Source organism: Polyodon spathula, chromosome 14 (genome assembly GCF_017654505.1).
Source record: "Polyodon spathula isolate WHYD16114869_AA chromosome 14, ASM1765450v1, whole genome shotgun sequence".
Classification (NCBI taxonomy): Eukaryota; Metazoa; Chordata; class Actinopteri; order Acipenseriformes; family Polyodontidae; genus Polyodon; species Polyodon spathula.
In genome coordinates this window covers 34338975-34360896 of record NC_054547.1, presented here as the reverse complement: position 1 = coordinate 34360896, position 21922 = coordinate 34338975, and the positions used below count along the sequence as shown (strand labels likewise).

General features: G+C 36.1%; 2 protein-coding genes across 2 annotated transcripts; both read right to left on the bottom strand.

Moving 5' to 3' along the window:
• Positions 1-1469: 1469 nt before the first annotated feature.
• LOC121326600 (extracellular calcium-sensing receptor-like) lies at positions 1470-11119 on the bottom strand. The gene is made up of 7 exons (XM_041269931.1): positions 10902-11119; positions 10136-10412; positions 8975-9802; positions 8550-8774; positions 8134-8257; positions 7010-7898; positions 1470-1500 (listed from the first exon to the last, which is right to left on the bottom strand). Exons 1-7 carry the CDS (start codon positions 11117-11119, stop codon positions 1470-1472), a joined length of 2592 nt encoding a protein of 863 aa, XP_041125865.1.
• A 5641-nt stretch (positions 11120-16760) lies between these two features.
• Positions 16761-20882, bottom strand: LOC121326599 (extracellular calcium-sensing receptor-like). The gene is made up of 6 exons (XM_041269930.1): positions 20665-20882; positions 19897-20173; positions 18736-19563; positions 18359-18538; positions 17892-18015; positions 16761-17653 (listed from the first exon to the last, which is right to left on the bottom strand). Exons 1-6 carry the CDS (start codon positions 20880-20882, stop codon positions 16761-16763), a joined length of 2520 nt encoding a protein of 839 aa, XP_041125864.1.
• Between the last annotated feature and the right edge of the window lie 1040 nt (positions 20883-21922).

Sequence of the window (21922 nt, the reverse complement as noted above, 5' to 3'; positions counted from 1 at the left end):
ATCATGTCTGTGACAGGACACCGTAATGAAGGCTCAAATCGCAGCTACTGGACAACAATTCAACAGGGAAGACAGGATTGGTCCACAATTCTGCCATTGGCTGGATTCAGACAACACCCTGCCTCAAAACCAGCAGGTAAGATCCAAATGTATTCATATGTTAGCAATAGTAATATTTTTAATAATAATAATAACGTTTTCTCTACCTGTATGTCGTTTTTCTATTCTAATTATGCTAGGGACTATTTTCCTAAGCGGAATGTTACCTGGCGAAATATCAGAAGTTCAAGGTAAATATAGGTTTTTTTTTTTGTTGTTTGTTTGTTTTTAAAGAAAATAAATAAAGAAATCGTTTTCTAATAGTGATAGAGTCATCTCGATGCGGGCTGTACCGTGTGGTAGATGAACTTGACTGTTCATTAGCGCTCTAGGCTCGCGACCATAAGCGGCCATGTACCACGCGGTAGAGCCCGCATCAACGGTTCTCTATCGCTTAAATATCGTATTGTAACGAACCGCGGTTCCCGCAGTCAGACGTTTCTGAGTGTAGCCAGCCAACCAAAGGGAATCGTTTATAACGGCAATGCGAATCTTAACGTGTCAGACAGCATTAATGTACTAAGCCTGCCGCGTACCTGTGTATTTATGTGTTTGCCTTTTAAATATAACAGGTATATGCCGCACTTTCTCTCATTAATTACTCCCTAAAGTATTCTGTTATGTTTTGTCTTGAATGTAGTTAAATTCAAATTTTTTAAATTACGTGTATAGGGACAGGTGGCAATCGGGTTATATTAGCGGCTGCTAGAAGGGTGGGGTTATATTCATTTGTGTTATTTTCTGTCATTTTGTGTTTCTATGGTTAATATTTACACTATATGTATCATTATTATTTATTTTACATTTTCTCAGACATTCGCATCAGACAGCATTAATGTACTAACCCTGCCGTGTACCTGTGTATTTATGTGTTTGTCTTTTAAATATCTGTCTGTACATAAGAGCTGACTGATGTCAGAAGTGGACGCAGGTGCCCCGGCATGCACTCAAATGACGGACTTGAGGCGGGTAGGGGAGAGTGTAAAGTGCACTGGGGTAGGCGTCAAGGCTGGTCGGTGACGCAATAAAATATAACAACGTAAGTCCGGTACCGTACAGAGATATCGGCGTTCGCGCGCCCCATCTCTGCCTGAGGCAACCGCGGTACGCTATGTATTGTGTGCGCTACATAACGGTATATTTCTGCTTTAATTAATACCAGAGATAGTAGCAGGTACTTGTCAGTTTGTCTATTTCACACAGTCTCGTTGTTTTATAACTTACAAACGTACAATCATAAATTTATTTCAAATTAATTGTACAGTAATTATTTTGTGTTTTTATTATGAACGTCGTCATCATGTAAATATAACAGTATTCGCTTGGTCAAGAATGAGTTATCAAAAGGTAAAACACAGTTCTATTTATGATTAGGCCGTTTTTTTTTTTTTCTCTGTGCTTCTCAAACCGGTGGAAACCCCAAATCAAACCTGGTCAACTAACACATGTTTTTCTTTTACACTGATATACATTGTTTACATTCATCAAATTGTATATGCTTTTAAATGATATTTTAAATAACATGTACCTGGCAAAGTGGCTTTATCATAAGTGCAACAGACATATAGCTTGCCGTTTATCTTGGCATAACCAACCCTAACAGAGCGTGTGTAATTCTCTTTATGTTGAGGGAATGATCATCTATCTATTCCAAAATGTAAAATAAAATTACATTAAAATACAGATTTGTGATAGGGCACAAAAGCAGAGACCTAGAGTACATCTTGCAATGACTGTACTGTATATTGCAATGTAATCAGTCAGTTGGCATCTTGCTTACAGAACCTCTGGTTTTGCCAGCACAACTTTGAGGACCACTATACCAGCTCCATATTCTAAACAACAAGTATACATTTGTTTTGTAGTACTGCATTCTTCAATAAACCGTTCAATAATTAAATACAAATGTTGATCTCAGTTTTGATACAAAAAAACCCAAAACAAAACAAAAAAAAAACGACCTTTCAGTTTTAGGCATTTCATGGTTATACTACTTACAGTGCAGTAATCTTTTTTATCTACTTTTTATGTCAATTTTCATTAACCAATTAATATGGCAAAATATGTTAAATATGTAAAACAAGAAAGAGAAACAGCAGTCATTCCATCAGTAATTTTATTGAGCAACTTCAGACATATTATTACTAGCTACAACACAAAATTAGATTTGTTTTCTTTTATTGTCTGTATTTCTACAGCTTATAATCAGTTTGAGGGCATTTTACCCATAATATGTTTTCTTGTGTTTTTCTCAGGCTTCAGTAATATGTTGTAACATTTGGGAGCAAAAATACAGAAAAGCAAACCAAAACTAGAAGCTAAAATTGCAAATATTTCTACAGCTGCAGTGTACTTTCCAAGTGAACTGATATAAGCTGGGATAAAGGTGATCCAAACAGCACTGAATATGAGCATGTTGAAAGTGTGCACGTTAAAGCCTGTAGGAGTGTGACTGCAAAAACATTAACCACTGCTGGGCTGTCCCAAAAGCAGACTTACAAAATATAAATCGGAATGAAGTATGACTTACAAAAAGAAAAATAAGTAAATATAATTTATAAATAGGCTTGCTACTATTCGATTTTTATTTTATTGCCAAATCGATGATTAATATCAGCGTTTATTTTAGAAAGAATTTACCGTATTTTTTTCTATCGTTATTTTTCAATTCAAGCAGAGAATTGGTAAAACCAACTTTTATGCTTTAAAAAACAGACTTTTATGCCATTGAAAAATGTCTCATTTAGCGAAACCCCTTTATCATATTCAACATTACCAACATTCTAATTGAAATAACGTTTGGTCACAGCAGAGCTATACCTTGTAAAGATAAAGATCCTACACAAATTAAAAAATTGTCTCAAATAAACCGTGGAAAACGCAGCATACAAAAGTATATTAGCCAAACCAACCACAAAAACAAGAAGTGAAAAACTCTTATTTATATTAAACAATAATAAAAGTAAAAATTTAAAAAAATCCTAAATTGCTGGTTTGTAGGTGTAGTTGAGTTCAGGAACCCGCACCCAGTAATGCATGGGGAAGAGTCCTGCAATAATAATGTCTCCGTCTGTAAGGAATCCAGGCAAGCAGCTTCTGTTGTTTTACCTGGTGTAGGTTCAACCACTGGGCTCAACAGAGCCAAGATCAATACATGTTGGTACAACTGTTAATGTAAGGTGTGTGTATTGTTTTTCATTTTTTACATTTTACATTTTGACCACTTTTTTAAACTTTAAAATTATATCAACTTCCTCAAGATGGCTGCACATGTACCTACATGGACCTCTCAGAACTACATTTCCCATCATCCTCCTGCTTACTGTTAAATCCATCTCATTTAGAAGCTATGTCTTAGTTGGTGCTTATCTTGGCGACAGCAAGAAAGTCCAATATCAGCATGGAGTTTTAAAGCCTACTCTCATGTAATGGAAATCATGCAGATTTGGTTATATCCAGTGACTGCTGTGAATAGTGCACCTGGTGACGAGGGAAAGACCTTGTGACAGCCTGGAGAAACAGCTGACAGGAGGAAATAGACCCCATTGGGGCTGACAGGGGTTAGCCACCCTAGCTGGCAGGGTCCAGCTCTGTTTTCAGGATGCTGGAGACAACCACCCAGGCTTTTAAGAAATAAAAGAGAAAAATACCACTAGAATCTGGAAGAGCGGGGGTGGAAGATGACTCAAGGTTTGACAAAATGGTTAACGGCTTAGGAAAGGAAACAAATATGAGAATGGAGAGTATTTTGCAATGGACTAGCTCAAGCAACAAATCTGCAGTTAGCAAAGACATGGATCTCCAGGTTTATGTCGCTGGAGCAAAGTGACAATGGCTAAGGGGTTGAAGATTCATCAAGGGAGAATGAAATGCTTGAGGGAGAAGTGACAAGGGCCTCGCATTGATCAGTACGTTTTACAAAGTCAGTCGAATGAAATCCAGCAACAGGAAGCAAACCACAGTCCACAGGGTATCAGTACACATGTCATAGACGTGAGGAGGACTTGCATAAACACAACTAGTGAACCTAATGATGCTTGTGAACCCAGTCAGATGAACCAGCGGAAGAGAGAAAAGAACCTCAACGAGCACAATCCTGGAGTTAAATGCCCAAGAGCTTCTGAGAAAACCACATGGGACACAGTAAACACACATCTATGTTTTGCATTGGAAAAGTTAGGTGGAACACTCTAAAAGACGCACGGTAGAAAGAAAGCAACGTCGATGTAAAGGAAAGTAAATAAGCTGTGCTTAGCTGAATGGGGGACAATGGGGGTGATGCTGGGATGCCAGAATTACTGTCGAGCCCTCTTAAGGTGTTGTGGGCTAGTCGATGAAACACCAAGTATGGAAGACACCCACTTGAAGACCCCAAAGAAGTACCCTACTCAGCTCAGTCCAGACGGTTGTCATACTGATGCACTAGGGAGGCTGCACTGTGGTTGATCCCTGGAGCCAGCATTGCAGCAGTGGTGTGTACTCTGTGCCAGGGAGGCAAAATAGGCTGATCCGTGGAGCCAGCATTACACTTCAGCCATCACCACCAGGCAGAAGGATATCTACATCATCAGATGGAAGGAAATGTAGATGGATCACATTAGTTTACAGTAAAATAACCTATGTCTTTGTAGGTACTTATCTTGGCGAGAGCTGAGTCCAATATCAGCATCATCAAGTTTTAGCACCTATTCTCATGTAATGGAAATCATATATAGTTTTATAAGCTTCTTATTTTTTTTGTTACTGTTTGAACATGAATATTGTATGATTACATACTGGTAACAACATTGGCAAATTCATTAGATTAACAATTTATGGACAGGGTAATGTAGTAAGCAATTAAATCCACTAGATGGGGCATTTTGTTAACTAATGTTAGGATTAAATCAGAGAATAATAGGAGAATGTGAGTTTAAAGACTTGTTGGAACATGTTTTCCTGTATAATTGATGCAGCCTATGTGCTGCATTCTGTAATGGTTTAATTTTTAAACGTTTAAAATCCTCCCTCTCATTAGCATTAGAACCACTGCTAAGGTGACCATATGGCTCCGTGTTCAGCGGGACAGTTTGGGACAGTTCAGACTTTTCAACTCACAACCCAATGCATTCTATTAAGTGTAGTCCTGCTTCTCTTAAAGTAAAGAATGGTACCTGAGACAGGTAAAACTTACCAGAATGCATTGGGTTGTGAGTTGAAAAGCCTGAACTTTCCCAAATTATCCCGCTGAACATGGACCCATATGGTCACCTTAAGCACTGCTGCCTATATCTTGTTTGTATTTGTTATTTACTTGACTGATTTGATTGGTTTTTGTCTGGTATCTCAGCAGTGTAAACAAATTATAATACAAATAATTGCTGGTCCTGGATTGGAGGGTCATTCTACCCTCAGTTTGATGGGTAACATTTTCCATGATTATTTTTCCTAGACTTTAAAAAAAAAAAAAAAATTATTAATTTATTAAAATTAATGTCTAGAATCCTTGCAGCTGTGCTGCCTTGCTCTGTCAACTTGCATTTGGTAGTGTGCACAAGGGCAATGTATGGAAAACATGTGCTCAACAGTAGAAGATGATTCCTACAGGCTTGTTGATGTGGGTGAAAGGCATCTCACTATGTTACAGTAAAAATTGTATGTCCTGATGAACAGTGTACTGTATACACAAATGCATTGTGTAAATGTGTATATAAGGTTTTGCAGGGATAAGGTTAAAAAATATCCCTGAAGGATCTTAGTATTTCCTTTCCAATTAGGCAGGCTGACCATACCAGTGGAAATGTATTGGTTTAAATTACGCACCAGTACTGTCATGATATTCTATAGCAAGAGTTTGTAACAAGATCCTTTTTAACTCTATTGCAATTGTTTTTGCTTGTGTGCCCATTATTTTTTCATATTATCCAAAAATAAACAAAGAGCTAAATTCTCAAAGCTATTTACTCCAAGTAGTTTGTTTTTCAGAAAGGAGAAACACACACAATAAAGTTGTCAAACCAGACATAAACAAATAATACTTTTAACTTGGGAAGGTTAAGCAGTTTTGTGTTTTAGAATTTCAATGGTGTTTTTTTTTTTTTTTTTTTCCTTTTAGATAATAATTGCGCTATTGATGATTTGGAGTATACAGCTTTGAGAATCTAGGATTTAAAGTTATGTTCAGTTAATCTAAACAGTGACAGTTCTTATTAGTGTGACTGTTAGATCATTAAATACTGTAGGAACTGTTGTGTACAAAAGTTTTAACAGTCAGATATTTAAAGTGCATGGCTGTATTTTGATCCAAACCCCTTGAAAGCAATTCAATAGGCCCTGTTATCTTGAAGTCATCATGGATAATTGTTTTTGTGTCCCAGACCCCTCAGGGACAAAATAGGAAGCCAGCAAACACTACAGGAATCCTCAGCTGACACAATGATGCAGAACATCCAGATGAATATGATGAAATCCGAATCCAGCAGCAGAGCATTCCCAAGGCAAGTGGATTTTGACTGGCTTCCAACTAAACAGTTGTTTTTAACTGTATCAGTATACAGATCATCTATGCAGCAATACAGTGTCTTGATTGAAAACAGGTCTTTAGGTCATTTTAAAAGAGTGTTTACATGAAACACAATTCATTGATATATAAACCTTCTCATGGTTAACATTCAAATTCCCAGATTTTTATTGTTGAATATATCTTACCATGTGAGTCACATATTGTATTTTTTAATAATAATGTACCCGTTAAGATAATTTTAAGGCTTATTTATTATGCATTCCATAACATTAAAGTCTAATGGTTCACAATATGGTTTACATACAGAATGTTTTACAGACCACTCAACTTCCATATCCACTCTCCTCTTTCATATCCACTCTACTCTTTTTGCTTTCATCAATTGTTTTGTTTCTACTGGCATGTTACTTCCCCATAATGTATTGTTTAGTGTTTTTCTCTGGCTTCAGTAAAATGATGTAGCATTTTGGTGCAAATATGCAGAAAAGTAGCCCAAAACTCGATGAAAGAATAGCAAATATTTCAACTGCAACTGTGTATTTTCCTGGCGAACTGACATACGCGGGTATAAAGGCTATCCATACAGCACAAAAGATGAGCATACTAAATGTAATGTATTTGGCCTCATTGAAATTGCCCGGCAGTTTCCTTGCTAAAAATGCAAGAACAAAACACATACAAGCCAAAATCCCAATATAGCCCAATACACACCAAAATGCCAAGGTAGACCCAACATCACATTCCAAAATAATCTTTGAACTTTGATATTTAGTGTTTTTTGTAGGGAGAGGGGGCATAGCAATCAACCATATAGCACAGATGATAATCTGAACAGAAGTGCAAGCGGAAATCATAATTCTTTGTTGTGTGGGTCCAAACCATTTCATTATAGTACTGCCAGGCTGTGTGGCTTTAAAGACCATTAGCACCACTATTGTTTTACCAAGAATACAAGATATGCACAGTGAAAAGGTGATGCTAAACACAGTGTGCCTAAACATGCAAGACCAATTAGCTGGCTCACCTATGAATGCAATAGAAGACAGGAAACACAGTGTTAGTGACAGCAGAATGAAAAAGCTGAGTTCAGAGTTGTTGACACGGACTATTGGAGTGTTTTTGTAATAAAGGAACACAGCAAGGACACCAATTGTAAGACAGGCCCCAGATAAGGCAATCACAGTTAATGTGACCCCCATTTCATCGTACGTAAGGTATTCAATTTCTTTGGGTATGCATTCAGTTCTTTGAGCATTCGACCAGAAATCCATAGGGCACTGTATGCATTCTATTGAATCTGGAGAGGAAAACATCAATAATAAAACGTGGTTACAAGAGTACTTAAGTTACTAATGTTTTTTTTATTTTTTTTGGTTTAGTTTTTTTTTTGTCATGTATTGTTTAATGCATTATGCTACACCCCATTCAGCTGTGAATGTGATACCAGGAAAGAGGTAGAATATTATCAGGCAGTTGATTATTTGGCTTTGAGCCAGGCTGGAGAAACGGCTGTGACACAATTAATGAAATACCTGTCTGATTACTAATCTCGCCATCAGCACATGGTAGACAGTCAAAGCAACAAAGAGGCTCTCCTCGAAGAACCGCTTTCCTTGTACCAGGGGGGCAGCTTTCAGTGCATACTGACCTTGGTACCTTAAAATCAAAACAGGGAACAGTAAATACATTTTGAGACATCTAGTCTATAACATAATTAATTATTGGATATTTAACTCACAACACCTGTAATCAGATAATAAAGTACAGAATGGTTAAATGCTTTGAAATCAATATTTGCCAATGGAGGAGTAAGTGGTACTGTGCTTAGATAGAATGTATTTTTATAATATGGAATTATAATGCATACACTGCTGTTACAATCATTCATTCCCACATTTATTAGTAATATTCCTTACAAAGGAATTACAAGAGGATGTTTGCAGCTTGCCTTGTCTTGGTTGCTACTCCAATGTAATGTCTTTTCGTTTATCACAAGCTCTTTGCCCACACCTTTGGATACATCGTAAAGCCCCACTGTGACAAAGCGAATAGTTCCATCCGTGTCTCTCTGCCAGTTTATCAAATCATAGGAGGCAGGTGTGTCTCCATTGTTATCAAAGTTGATTTGTTCTCCGAGCATTGTGAATGACACTTCTTGAATGTAATGCTGAAGCTTCAAGAAAAAGAAAATATTGCATATAATACATGACACAAATATAGTCTTTCTTTTTGTCACCTTGTTTTTTTTTTAAACTAGTTGCACCCCTTTTGTTACATAAAAGAATCTAAAAGATCAGAGAAAAAAAACATTTAAATTATAAAAGAATAGTAGAATATTACACATATGCATCATCCTTACCCTTAAATATTTACCTGAAAAGGTTCAATGTTTGAAATATCTGCACATGTGAAATTATCAAATGGTCCTTTGCCAGGCTCACAGTTTATCAAATTGTGCAACGAATGAGCAAAAGCGTATACTGCTTTATACACATTATAAGAGAATCTGAGACTAGATACATCTGTGTATTCACTGTACTTCTCTTCTAAAGATTCATGACCAGTACACAAAGGCAGCTTGCTCATAGACTGGTCAGTGGTGTTTGAAGGTTGAAATGCACATCCAAACATAGTGTTCCAGAGGTCCTTGACTAGAGCATTGTCAGGGTACAACGATGGATGAACTTGAAGCAGGAAGTCTTTTAAACCAGGAATCTCCCCCCTGCGAATGGCAAATCCAATTGTACCACCTAGTGTTGGGTAGAATTCTCTGGATGAAAACACGGAAGCTGTTATCCAGGCTTCGCTGGCTATCCACTGAATACCTGTGATATTTTGCTGTACATACTCTGTCAGTAAGGTGGAGAGCTGCCCTTCATCAGCAAATGATATGACCACCTTTGCAGAGGACTTCTTCATTATGTCTAAAATTTCAAGAATCCTTTTTCTGCTGTACACTTTAGGAATCATTTCACAGTAGGCCAAACAGACTCCGTTTTTTTTAAATTCTTTACTTAGCTGTTCAAACGCAAATATTCCATATCCAGTATCTTCATAAACTCCTCCAACCCAGGTCCATCCAAAGTGCTTTACCAGCTGAACGATGGCTTTCACCTGGTAATAATCACTCGGAATAGTTCGAAAAAAATGTGGATAGTTGTTTCTGTTGCTTAGGCAAGCACATGTTGAGGCATAACTTATCTGCAAAATAATAACAAATAAAACAGCCTTGAATATATATTTAAAGCATGGTAACTGTTAATATCTTAACTGTTTTAACATAAAGTATTTAGTGTCCTACATTTGCAGTGTTCCCCTCACTTTGGTATATTTTTCATGATAATTTTGAGAATGTATCTATTTTTAACAAGCTTTCCAAAGTTCTTGTTGCTTTGTTTCCATCATGCTTTCACTACACGTTACTGTCCTTTTATCACGGAATACAAAACTTATCAGGGAGTTCATGAGGTCCTCAGAATCAAGTGTTCTATTTAACTCAGGAAGACACACATCAAACTTAAAAGTAACACTTACCAAGGGGATTTTAAAAGGTTCCAGTGTATTTGACACAATAGCAGAAAATGATGTAATAATGACCTTCACAGGTGAGGCTGCAGAGCACATCATACTTGAGACTTCTTTGATTCCATTAAGAACTGAAAAAGCAGCTCGCACTGCAGCCACATGTGTGTTACATAAATCATAAATCATATATCCCAAAGTAATATTTGGAAGAAGACTTGGATTCTCGTTGATTTCTTTAATAGCAAATCTCATTGTCTGGGCCCGACGAAATGTTCTAGAGCTAAAACTAGAAAATTAAATACATGGTTAAAAAATAAAAATACATTTTAAATCCCCCAAAAAACCTGAATCCTGTGTGACTATCATGCATAATACTATACGGTAAACACGTATACATGTGCTGGTATATTTTATATATCTTTACCGTATTATATATGCAGCCTGCAGATTTTAGCAAATGCTTAAAGTTTTGAAAATCTTTGGCTTCTAAAAGACGTGACACTGTTTGTCAATTATTATTATTTTTTTTAATATACTGTGCTCCCAAAGTCTGGGAAGTATAAAAATGAACCATTTATTTTGCTTTTGCTTTTTAAAATAGGGGGCACTGGTCTATTTACTGAGACCTAAATGTAAAGTATGCAGGAAACAATGCCTCCTTTCTTTAAAAAAAAAAAAAAAAAAAAAAAAAAGGTAAAAAACTCTTTATTTTTATTACACAATAAAAAAAAGCTAAAATGTTAATTAAAAAACGAGGCCAAAAGTCTGTTCTTACCCTTGGCACCCTAAAGCTGCAGGTTTGTGGGTATAGTTGAGTTCAGGAACCACTAACCGGGTATGTATGGGAAACAGTCCTCCAATAATAATGTCTCCATCTGCATGGAATCCGGGCAGCTCAAAGTTCCCCTGAAATGTACAAGCAGCTTCTGTAGTTTTACCTGGTGTAGGATCAACCACTGGGCTCAACAGAGCCAAGATCAAAAGAAGCTGCATTGCGGTAGCTTGTACCATACTGACCAGGCACAGCTGATAACTGCTTGTTTGATTTAGTTTATCTAGTTCATATATCTTATCATCTGATGTACACATGAGAATAGGTTGTCAAACTGAGAATACAAGACCTGTGCTAAATTAAAATCCCAATAGATATCTATCCACAAGATCACAATATTTAGTTCAGAGACTTAAGGGTAGATACATTTCCTCAAAGGCATTTTAGTTCAATTAAATGCATTTCAGGGAGAGTGTATTTAGCAATTTGCAGAATGGGGGGGGGGGGGGGGGGGGGGGGAGATTTCTAACTTTATTATACACACCGGCAACAACAGCTGTACATCATCACAAACCTGTTAAAAAATCAAAGATAAATACTGAGCAAATGTAAATGTTATAAGGTTGTGACACATTGATTTGACAATCTAATTTAGATTATACTAACATATGTAAATTCAACATTCATTTGAGCTGTTTATTTTTTAAATATATGAACAGGCCTTTGTCTTTAATATTCATATTAACATATACACAAACGTAAAGTTGCCTGACTGTCTTTTACGGGTAAATGAATTTGTGACGTTCATGGTGCTAGACTGCATTTCTCAGAAGAGTAACTGTACAGGCATATTATTTTGTTCTTCATGATCTCAGGTGTCTTCCCTCAAACCGTAATCATTAGGACTGCAGTATAAACCTGGGCTGCCATATTACCTTAAGCAGCTTTATGCACATGCACGTCAGCTCAAATCATAAAAGGTAAAACAGTTACAAAAATGACAGTACTACTTTTCATTAACAGTAATGGTTAATTAAGGGTGAACTTTGTATCTCACAGTAATGAGGTATAACTAATAGCCTGGCTCTTTAAAACTTAAGAATTACATTGTAAAAACTGAGAGCTTTAAGACTTGACTTTTTTTTTCTTTCTTCCAGGCAATTCTGTAATTGGAAATATTATTTCATCATTCGTTGACTTTGTATTTTATGCCTGATGAGTTTTTTCTTTTTTTTCTGGAAAGAATAAATATAACTTCATATTTCATGGGGGGGCTGTTGGTTTTACAGCAAAATCAAAATCAGTGGCAATGCCTGTAGTCAGCCTATTAAACTTGAGGAAATTAAAAAGTAAAGTTTAGTCGGTTAACAAGAGACAAATGTTATTATTGCAAATAGTGCATACTAATAAACCTTAAAGGGAATATGTATAGGTCTGAAAGCTTTAAAACACAGTTTACCATGAGTGTGCGCACGTTTGCCATTTCTGAGATGCTTTGCGTTGCTTTTTTCAGTAATTTGAACAGGTATCACCCTGCTGTTGCTATGGAAACTGAATCTTACCTTCTGGACTGTCAGGGTCAAGCAAAACAGTTTTTGGGGAAGAAAAAATATCAATCACTTCAATTTTAAGAGAAATGTGTAAAAAAAAAAAAAAATAATAATAATGATCGGTTATAAAAAAAACACAAAAAAACTCTTAAAACCGAAGACATTGATGAATAGAGCCCAAGGAGATTCTGAAAGTATTTTCTCATTCATTAATCGATGAAGGTGTTTTCTTTCAGCTGGAAATTGTTTACGATTAGAATAAACTTCTTTTAAAATTATAAATACACGGTGGACACTATAACTAGGCTGCACCACATTTCACCAGACTTCCACTATGTTTCAAATTAATTTGGCAATAATCCGATACAGTAATATTTGTGTTTTAACCTGTATACTCACTCTGAATATACCTGCACTGCTTACAAGTAGCAGTGATCAAAAGCAGCGTTATTCGTTGAGGCCTAGAGCTGAACTTGCAAGATAACTTAATCAAGAAATAATATCCACATCACATTTGCAGCGCAGTTAGTTGACAGCAAGTGCTGCAGTGCAGTACAGGTGTGTCATTGTATTGTAACCGTTAGCAAAATAAATCAATAAATAATAACCACGAATTTTCTTTTTCTTTAAAGATTCTTCAAGTTTTTTTCCCCTAGTTGCCAATGTACAGTAAAACTTCAATAGCTCCTACAACATGAACTGTAGCAAGTAAGCAAACAAAAAAAAGGTAAAACGTTCTTTAAATTCCTTTAAATAGAAACTTTCACACAAAACGAAAAATCAGTTTTAGAAATATGGTTAATTATTTAAATTGCACCACGTTTTGTGGCTGGTATGCGAGAGCAAGAAACAAATCTAGAAATACAATCTTGCTTGTCAATAATCACCACATTAATGGCCTTTAAATTACACAATGTATAAAGAAAAACAAACAAACAAACCACCATATCAAAGTGGTATTTAAAATAAAACTTGAAATTAGCCATTCAACAATAGTGATTTGCCAGTACTTGTATTGCAAACTGGAAGTGTTGTTGCAGAGCTCTGCACGTCTGGATTTCAGGTGACCTTGTTTGGTGCTCCAGGAAATTGCATCAGAGGTTAAAACTGCAGTAAACAAAACATTTTTATGCAAAATCATAGCCGTATAGAACTAGACCCGCCAACGGCTGATTTCTCAGTGCAGTCAAACAAGATTTCGGTCCGCCATCTTGGATACTTATAGGTATGCCTTTGTGAGCACTGTAACCAATGTAAACAGGCAGAGAGATACACGCAGCGTTTTTCGGGGTTTAATTTATTTAAAATTGTATTTTTAACTTGGATTTTAAACTATGAAATTGCTCACCAACTCTTGCAATGCCTAGTTAATTTATCTATTTAGTTGCAAAAGCAAAAATCAAGATATACCTATAGCGGGCCCTTTTGTACAGCCTATGCTATGCTTTAGTGCGAGGGGTCCCAGGTTCGCTGCCCGCTCTCTGCTTGTGTGTGGGTGCGCCTGCCTGTGGTTACCGAGATCGCTGCAGTGTATATTGATTTTTGCTTTTGCACACACTCGTCGGACTGTAGCCTCTTGAGCAAGTTCGGGGCATACTTGAGGCTGGCAGGGGATAGTGTAGCGTGCACAGCCCGATATACACTTCTTGCAAAGGAGCCAGCTGTTGTACAACGGTATTGGCGCTATGCTGAGAGTTCCCGGGTTCGCCGCCCGCCCTCCGCCTGTGTGTGGGTGCGCCTGCCTGTGTGAACAGAGATCGCTGCAGTGTATCTTGATTTTTGCTTTTGCAACTAAATACACAAATTAACTAGACATTGCAAGATTTGGAGAATAATTTAATAGTTTAATATCCAAGTTTAAAAATACAATGTTATTGCAGCTAAATAAAATAAACCCCGAAAAACGCTGCGTGTACCTGCCTGTTTCTATTGGTTACAGTGCTCTCAGTGGCAGACCTATAAGCATCCAAGGTGGCGGATGAAAATCTCACTCAAAGTCAGCCGTTGGCGGGTCTAGTTCTGTATATGGTCTAGTTCTGTATATGTGTATGCAAAACAAAGAAAACTAGTCTCTGAATGTTGGGGATTATATAGGGCCTTAAACGCACTTGGTTTACGTTGTATTTACGCGCTGGAAGAATGGCTTCAAACAAGACTAACCAATTCATCGAAATAAAGGTGAAATGTGCCCAAAACAAAGGAAAGCAAAACAAAAGTAAACTTTAATTCCTGCCAACGTTTACTTTAAGAAATACCAAGCCGTTGTTCTGAGTTTATCAATTGCATCGTGTGGTGGATGTTAGTGGTTACTGCAACAATTAGAAATGTCACTTAGTCCAACTGCTGATGTATGTAAGCACAGGTAATATAACAAATCTCATTACATTGGTAAAGTAAATGTGCAGGTTGGGCATGACTGATAGTCTTTCAAAACATTTAAAAATATATAAATAAACTTAATGGAGGTACAGGAATAATGTACTATATTTATATATAGATTTATAAGTTGTTTGTTTTGTTACTTTTTGAAAATTATTATTGTATGATTACATTTATAAAAATGAGCAATACCTTTTTTTATAGATATTGTACAGTATTTACTTTCATAAGGTAACAGAAGATGCACATAATACACTTTAACTACTGGTAATAACATTGCCAAATTCATTCGATTACATTTTATGGACAATGTGATGTAGTAAGCAATTAAATCCACTAGATGGGGCATTTTGTTAACTAATGTTAGAATTTGAGAATAATATGAGAATGTGAGTGTGAAAATCTGTCGGAACATGTTTTCCTGTATAATTGATGCAGTCTGTGTGCTGCATTCTTTAACGGTATCATTTTGAAACGTTTAACATCCTCCCTCTCATTAGCATTAGGACCACTGCTGCCCTTGTTTGTATTTGTTATTTACTTGACTGATTTGATTGTTTTTTTTGTCTGCTATCTCATCAGTGTAAGCAAATTGTAATACAAGTAATTCACGGTGCTGGATAGAGGGTCATTCTGTCCTCTTGACAGATGATAATATTTTCCATGATTATTTTCCCAAGAAATTGTTTATTTATATTAATGTATTCATCATTAAATTAAATTCTATAATCCTTGCAGCTGTGCTGTCTTGCTCTGCCAACTTGCATTTGATAGTGTGCAGAAGTGCAATGTATGGAAAACATGTGCTTTACAGTATATTCCTACAGGATTGTTCATGTTTGTGAAAGGCATCTCACTATGTTATAGTAAAAATGGTATATCTTTATGAATGGTGTACTGTGTACACCAGTGTACTTTGTAAATGTGTATATTTTGTAGGTTTGTAAGATTTTTTTAATTATATTGCAATTGCTTCTGCTTGTGTGTTCATTATTTTTTCATATTATACTAAAAAATAAAGGGCTAGATTCTCAAAGCTATTTACTCCAAATAGTTATTAAACCAGAAATAAACAACTAATACTTTTAACTTAGAAACTTGTAAGCAGTCTTGTTTTTCAGAATAACAATGGTGCCCCCCCTCCCCATTTCAGATAAATGGATGTAAAGTTATATTCAGTTAATCTAAACAGCGACAGTTCTTATTAGTGTGACTGTTAGATCATTAAATACTGTAGGAACTGCTGTGTACAAAAGTTTTAACAGTCAGATACTTAAAGCGCATGGCTGTATTTTGATTCAAACCCCTTGAAAGCAATTAAATAGGCCCCCTTATCTTGAAGTCATCATGAATAATTGTTTTTGTGTCCTATATACCCCACGGGCAAAATAGGAAGCCACCAAACACTACAGGAATCCTCGGCTGACAAAATGATGCAGAACTTTCAGACGAATATGATGAAATCTGAATCCAGCAGCAGAGCATTCCCAAGGCAAGTGGATTTTGACTGGCTTCCAACTAAACAGTTGTTTTTAATTGTGTCAGTATACAGATCATCTATGCAGCAATACAGTGTATCGATTGAAAACAGGTTTTCAGGTCATTTAAAAGAGTGTTTATATGAAATGCAATTCATTGATATATAAACCTTATCATGGTTAACATTCAAATTGTCGATTTTTATTGTTGAGTATTTTTACAGCATACCACGCGAGTCACATATTGTATTTTTAACAATAATATTGTACCATTTTGAGATCATTTTAAGGCTGATTTATTATGCATTACATAACACTTTACAAAGTCAAATGGTTCAAAATATAGTTTACATACAGAATGTTTTACAGACCACTCCTTTTCCATATCCACTCTCCTCTTTCATATCCACTCTACTCTTTTTGCTTTCATCAAATGTTTTGTTTCTACTGGCATGTTACTTCCCCATAATGTTTTGTTTTGTGTTTTTCTCTGGTTTCAGTAAAATGATGTAACATTTTGGTGCAAATATGCAGAAAAGTAGCCCAAAACTCGATGAAAGAATAGCAAATATTTCAACTGCAACTGTGTATTTTCCTGGTGAACTGACATACGCGGGTATAAAGGCTATCCATACAGCACAAAAGATGAGCATACTAAATGTAATGTATTTGGCCTCATTGAAATTGCCTGGCAGTTTCCTTGCTAAAAATGCAAGGACAAAGCACATACAAGCCAAAACCCCAATGTAGCCCAATACACACCAAAATGCCAAGGTAGACCCAACATCACATTCCAAAATAATCTTTGAACTTTGATATTTAGTGTTTTTTGAAGGGAAGGGGGGTATAACAATCAACCATATAGCACAGAAGATAATCTGAACAGCAGTGCAAGCGGAAATCATAATTCTTTGTTGTATGGGTCCAAACCATTTCATAATATTACTGCCAGGTTGTGTGGCTTTAAAGACCATCAGCACCACTACTGTTTTACCAAGAATACAAGATATGCACAGTGAAAAAGTGATGCTAAACACAGTGTGCCTAAACATGCAAGACCAATTAGCTGGCTCACCTATGAATGCAATGGAAGACAGGAAACACAGTGCCAGAGACAGCAGAATGAAAAAGCTGAGTTCAGAGTTGTTGACACGGACTATTGGAGTGTTTTTGTAATGAAGGAACACAGCAAGGACACCAATTGTAAGACAGGCCCCAAATAAGGCAATCACAGTTAATGTGACCCCCATTTCATCATATGTAAGGTATTCAATTTCTTTGGGTATGCATTCAGTTCTTTGAGCATTCGACCAGAAATCCATAGGGCACTGTATGCATTCTATTGAATCTGGAGAGGAAAACATCAATAATAAAACGTGGTTACAACAGTATTTAAGTTACTAATGTTTTTTTTATTTTTTTTGGTTTAGTTTTTTTTTGTCATGTATTGTTTAATGCATTATGCTACACCCCATTCAGCTGTGAATGTGATACCAGGAAAGAGGTAGAATATTATCAGGCAGTTGATTATTTGGCTTTGAGCCAGGCTGGAGAAACGGCTGTGACACAATTAATTAAACACATACCTGTCTGATTACTAATCTCGCCATCAGCACATGGTAGACAGTCAAAGCAACAAAGAGGCTCTCCTCGACGAACCCCTTTCCTTGTACCAGGGGGGCAGCTTTCAGTGCACACTGAACTCGGTACCTTAATATCAAAACAGGTAACAGTAAATACATTTTGAGACATTTAGTCTATAACATAATTAATTATTGGATATTTAAATCACTACACCAGTAATCAGATAATAAAGTACAGAGTGGTTAAATGCTTTGAAAGCAATATTTGCCAATGGAGGAGTAAAAGAAGGTGGTACTGTGCTTAGATAGAATGCATTTTTATAATATGGAATTATAATGCATACACTGCTGTTGCAATCATTCATTCCCACATTTATTAGTAATATTCCTTACAAAGGAATTACAAGAGGCTGTTTGCAGCTTGCCTTGTCTTGGTTGCCACTCCAATGTAATGTCTTTTCATTTATCACAAGCTCTTTGCCCACACCTTTGGATACATCGTAAAGCCCCACTGTGACAAAGCGAATAGTTCCATCCGTGTCTCTCTGCCAGTTTATCAAATCATAGGAAGCAGGTGTGTCTCCATTGTTATCAAAGTTGATTTGTTCTCCGAGCATTGTGAATGACACTTCTTGAATGTAATGCTGAAGCTTGAAGAAAAAGAAAATATTGCATATAATACATGACGCAAATATAGTCTTTCTTTTTGTTACCTTGTTTTTTTTTAATCTAGTTTCACCCCTTTTATTACATACAAGAATCTAAAAGATCAAAGAAAAAACATTTAAATTATCAAAGAATAGTAGGATATTACACACATGCATCATCCTTACCATCAAATATTTACCTGAAAAGGTTCAATGTTTGAAATATCTGCACATTTGAAATTATCAAATGGTCCTTTGCCAGGCTCACAGTTTAACAAATTGTGCAACGAATGAGCAAAAGCGTATACTGCTTTATAAACATTATAAGAGAATCTCAGACTAGATACATCTGTGTATTCACTGTACTTCTCTTCTAAAGATTCTTCACCAGTACACAAAGGCAGCTGTCTCACAGACTGGTCAGTGGTGTTTGAAGGTTGAAATGTGCATCCAAATATAGTGCTCCAGAGGTCCTTGACTAGAGCATTGTCAGGGTACAACGATGGATGAACTTGAAGCAGGAAGTCTTTTAAACCAGGAATCTCCCCCCTGTGAATGGCAAATCCAATTGTACCACCTAGTGATGGGTAGAATTCTCTGGATGAAAACACGGAAGCTGTTATCCAGGCTTCGCTGGCTATCCACTGAATGCCTGTGATATTCTGCTTTACATAGTCTGTCAGCAAGGTGGAGAGCTGCCCTAGATTAGCAAATGATATGACCACCTTTGCAGAGGACTTCTTCATTATGTCTAAAATTTCAAGAATCCTTTTTCTGCTGTACACTTTAGGAATCATTTCACAGTAGGCCAAACAGACTCCGGTTTTTTTAAATTCTTTACTTAGCTGTTCAAATGCAAATATTCCATATCCAGTATCTTCATAAACTCCTCCAACCCAGGTCCATCCAAAGTGCTTTACCAGCTGAACGATGGCTTTCACCTGGTAATAATCACTCGGAACAGTTCGAAAAAAATGTGGATAGTTGTTTCTGTTGCTTAGGCAAGCACATGTTGAGGCATAACTTATCTGCAAAATAATAACAAATAAAACAGCCTTGAATATATATTTAAAGCATGGTAACTGTTAATATCTTAACTGTTTTAACATAAAGTATTTAGTGTCCTACATTTGCAGTGTTCCCCTCACTTTGGTATATTTTTCATGATAATTTTGAGAATGTATCTATTTTTAACAAGCTTTCCAGAGTTCTTGTTGCTTTGTTTCCATCATGCTTTCACTACACGTTACTGTCCTTTTATCACGGCATACAAAACTTATCAGGGAGTTCATGAGGTCCTCAGAATCAAGTGTTCTATTTAACTCAGGAAGACACACATCAAACTTAAAAGTAACACTTACCAAGGGGATTTTAAAAGGTTCCAGTGTATTTGACACAATAGCAGAAAATGATGTAATAATGACCTTCACAGGTGAGGCTCCAGAGCACATCATACTTGAGACTTCTTTGATTCCATTAAGAACTGAAAAAGCAGCTCGCACTGCAGCCACATGTGTGTCACATAAATCATAAATCTTATATCCCAAAGTAATATTTGGAAGAAGACTTGGATTCTCGTTGATTTCTTTAATAGCAAATCTCATTGTCTGGGCCTGACGAAATGTTCTAGAGCTAAAACTAGAAAATTAAATACATGGTTAAAAAATAAAAATACATTTTAAATCCCCCAAAAAACCTGAATCCTGTGTGACTATCATGCATAATACTATACGGTAAACACGTATACATGTGCTGGTATATTTTATATATCTTTACCGTATTATATATGCAGCCTGCAGATTTTAGCAAATGCTTAAAGTTTTGAAAATCTTTGGCTTCTAAAAGACGTGATACTGTTTGTCAATTATTATTATTTTTTTTAATATACTGTGCTCCCAAAGTCTGGGAAGTATAAAAATGAACCATTTATTTTGCTTTTGCTTTTTAAAATAGGGGGCACTGGTCTATTTACTGAGACCTAAATGTAAAGTATGCAGGAAACAATGCCTCCTTTCTTTAAAAAAAAAAAAAAAAAAAAAAAAAAAAAGTAAAAAACTCTTTATTTTTATTACACAATAAAAAAAAGCTAAAATGTTAATTAAAAAATGAGGCCAAAAGTCTGTTCTTACCCTTGGCACCCTAAAGCTGCAGGTTTGTGGGTATAGTTGAGTTCAGGAACCACTAACCGGGTATGTATGGGAAACAGTCCTCCAATAATAATGTCTCCATCTGCATGGAATCCGGGCAGCTCAAAGTTCCCCTGAAATGTACAAGCAGCTTCTGTAGTTTTACCTGGTGTAGGATCAACCACTGGGCTCAACAGAGCCAAGATCAAAAGAAGCTGCATTGCGGTAGCTTGTACCATACTGACCAGGCACAGCTGATAACTGCTTGTTTGATTTAGTTTATCTAGTTCTTATATCTTATCATCTGATGTACACATGAGAATAGGTTGTCAAACTGAGAATACAAGACCTGTGCTAAATTAAAATCCCAATAGATATCTATCCACAAGATCACAATATTTAGTTCAGAGACTTAAGGGTAGATACATTTCCTCAGAGGCATTTTAGTTCAATTAAATGCTATTTCAGGGAGAGTGTATTTAGCAATTTGCAGAATGGGGGGGGGGGGGGGGGGGGGATTTCTAACTTTATTATACACACCGGCAACAACAGCTGTACATCATCACAAACCTGTTAAAAAATCAAAGATAAATACTGAGCAAATGTAAATGTTATAAGGTTGTGACACATTGATTTGACAATCTAATTTAGATTATACTAACATATGTAAATTCAGCATTCATTTGAGCTGTTTATTTTTTAAATATATGAACAGGCCTTTGTCTTTAATATTCATATTAACATATACACAAACGTGAAGTTGCCTGACTGTCTTTTACGGGTAAATGAATTTGTGACGTTCATGGTGCTAGACTGCATTTCTCAGAAGAGTAACTGTACAGGCATATTATTTTGTTCTTCATGATCTCAGGTGTCTTCCCTCAAACCGTAATCATTAGGACTGCAGTATAAACCTGGGCTGCCATATTACCTTAAGCAGCTTTATGCACATGCACGTCAGCTCAAATCATAAAAGGTAAAACAGTTACAAAAATGACAGTACTACTTTTCATTAACAGTAATGGTTAATTAAGGGTGAACTTTGTATCTCACAGTAATGAGGTATAACTAATAGCCTGGCTCTTTAAAACTTAAGAATTACATTGTAAAAACTGAGAGCTTTAAGACTTGACTTTTTTTTTCTTTCTTCCAGGCAATTCTGTAATTGGAAATATTATTTCATCATTCGTTGACTTTGTATTTTATGCCTGATGAGTTTTTTCTTTTTTTTCTGGAAAGAATAAATATAACTTCATATTTC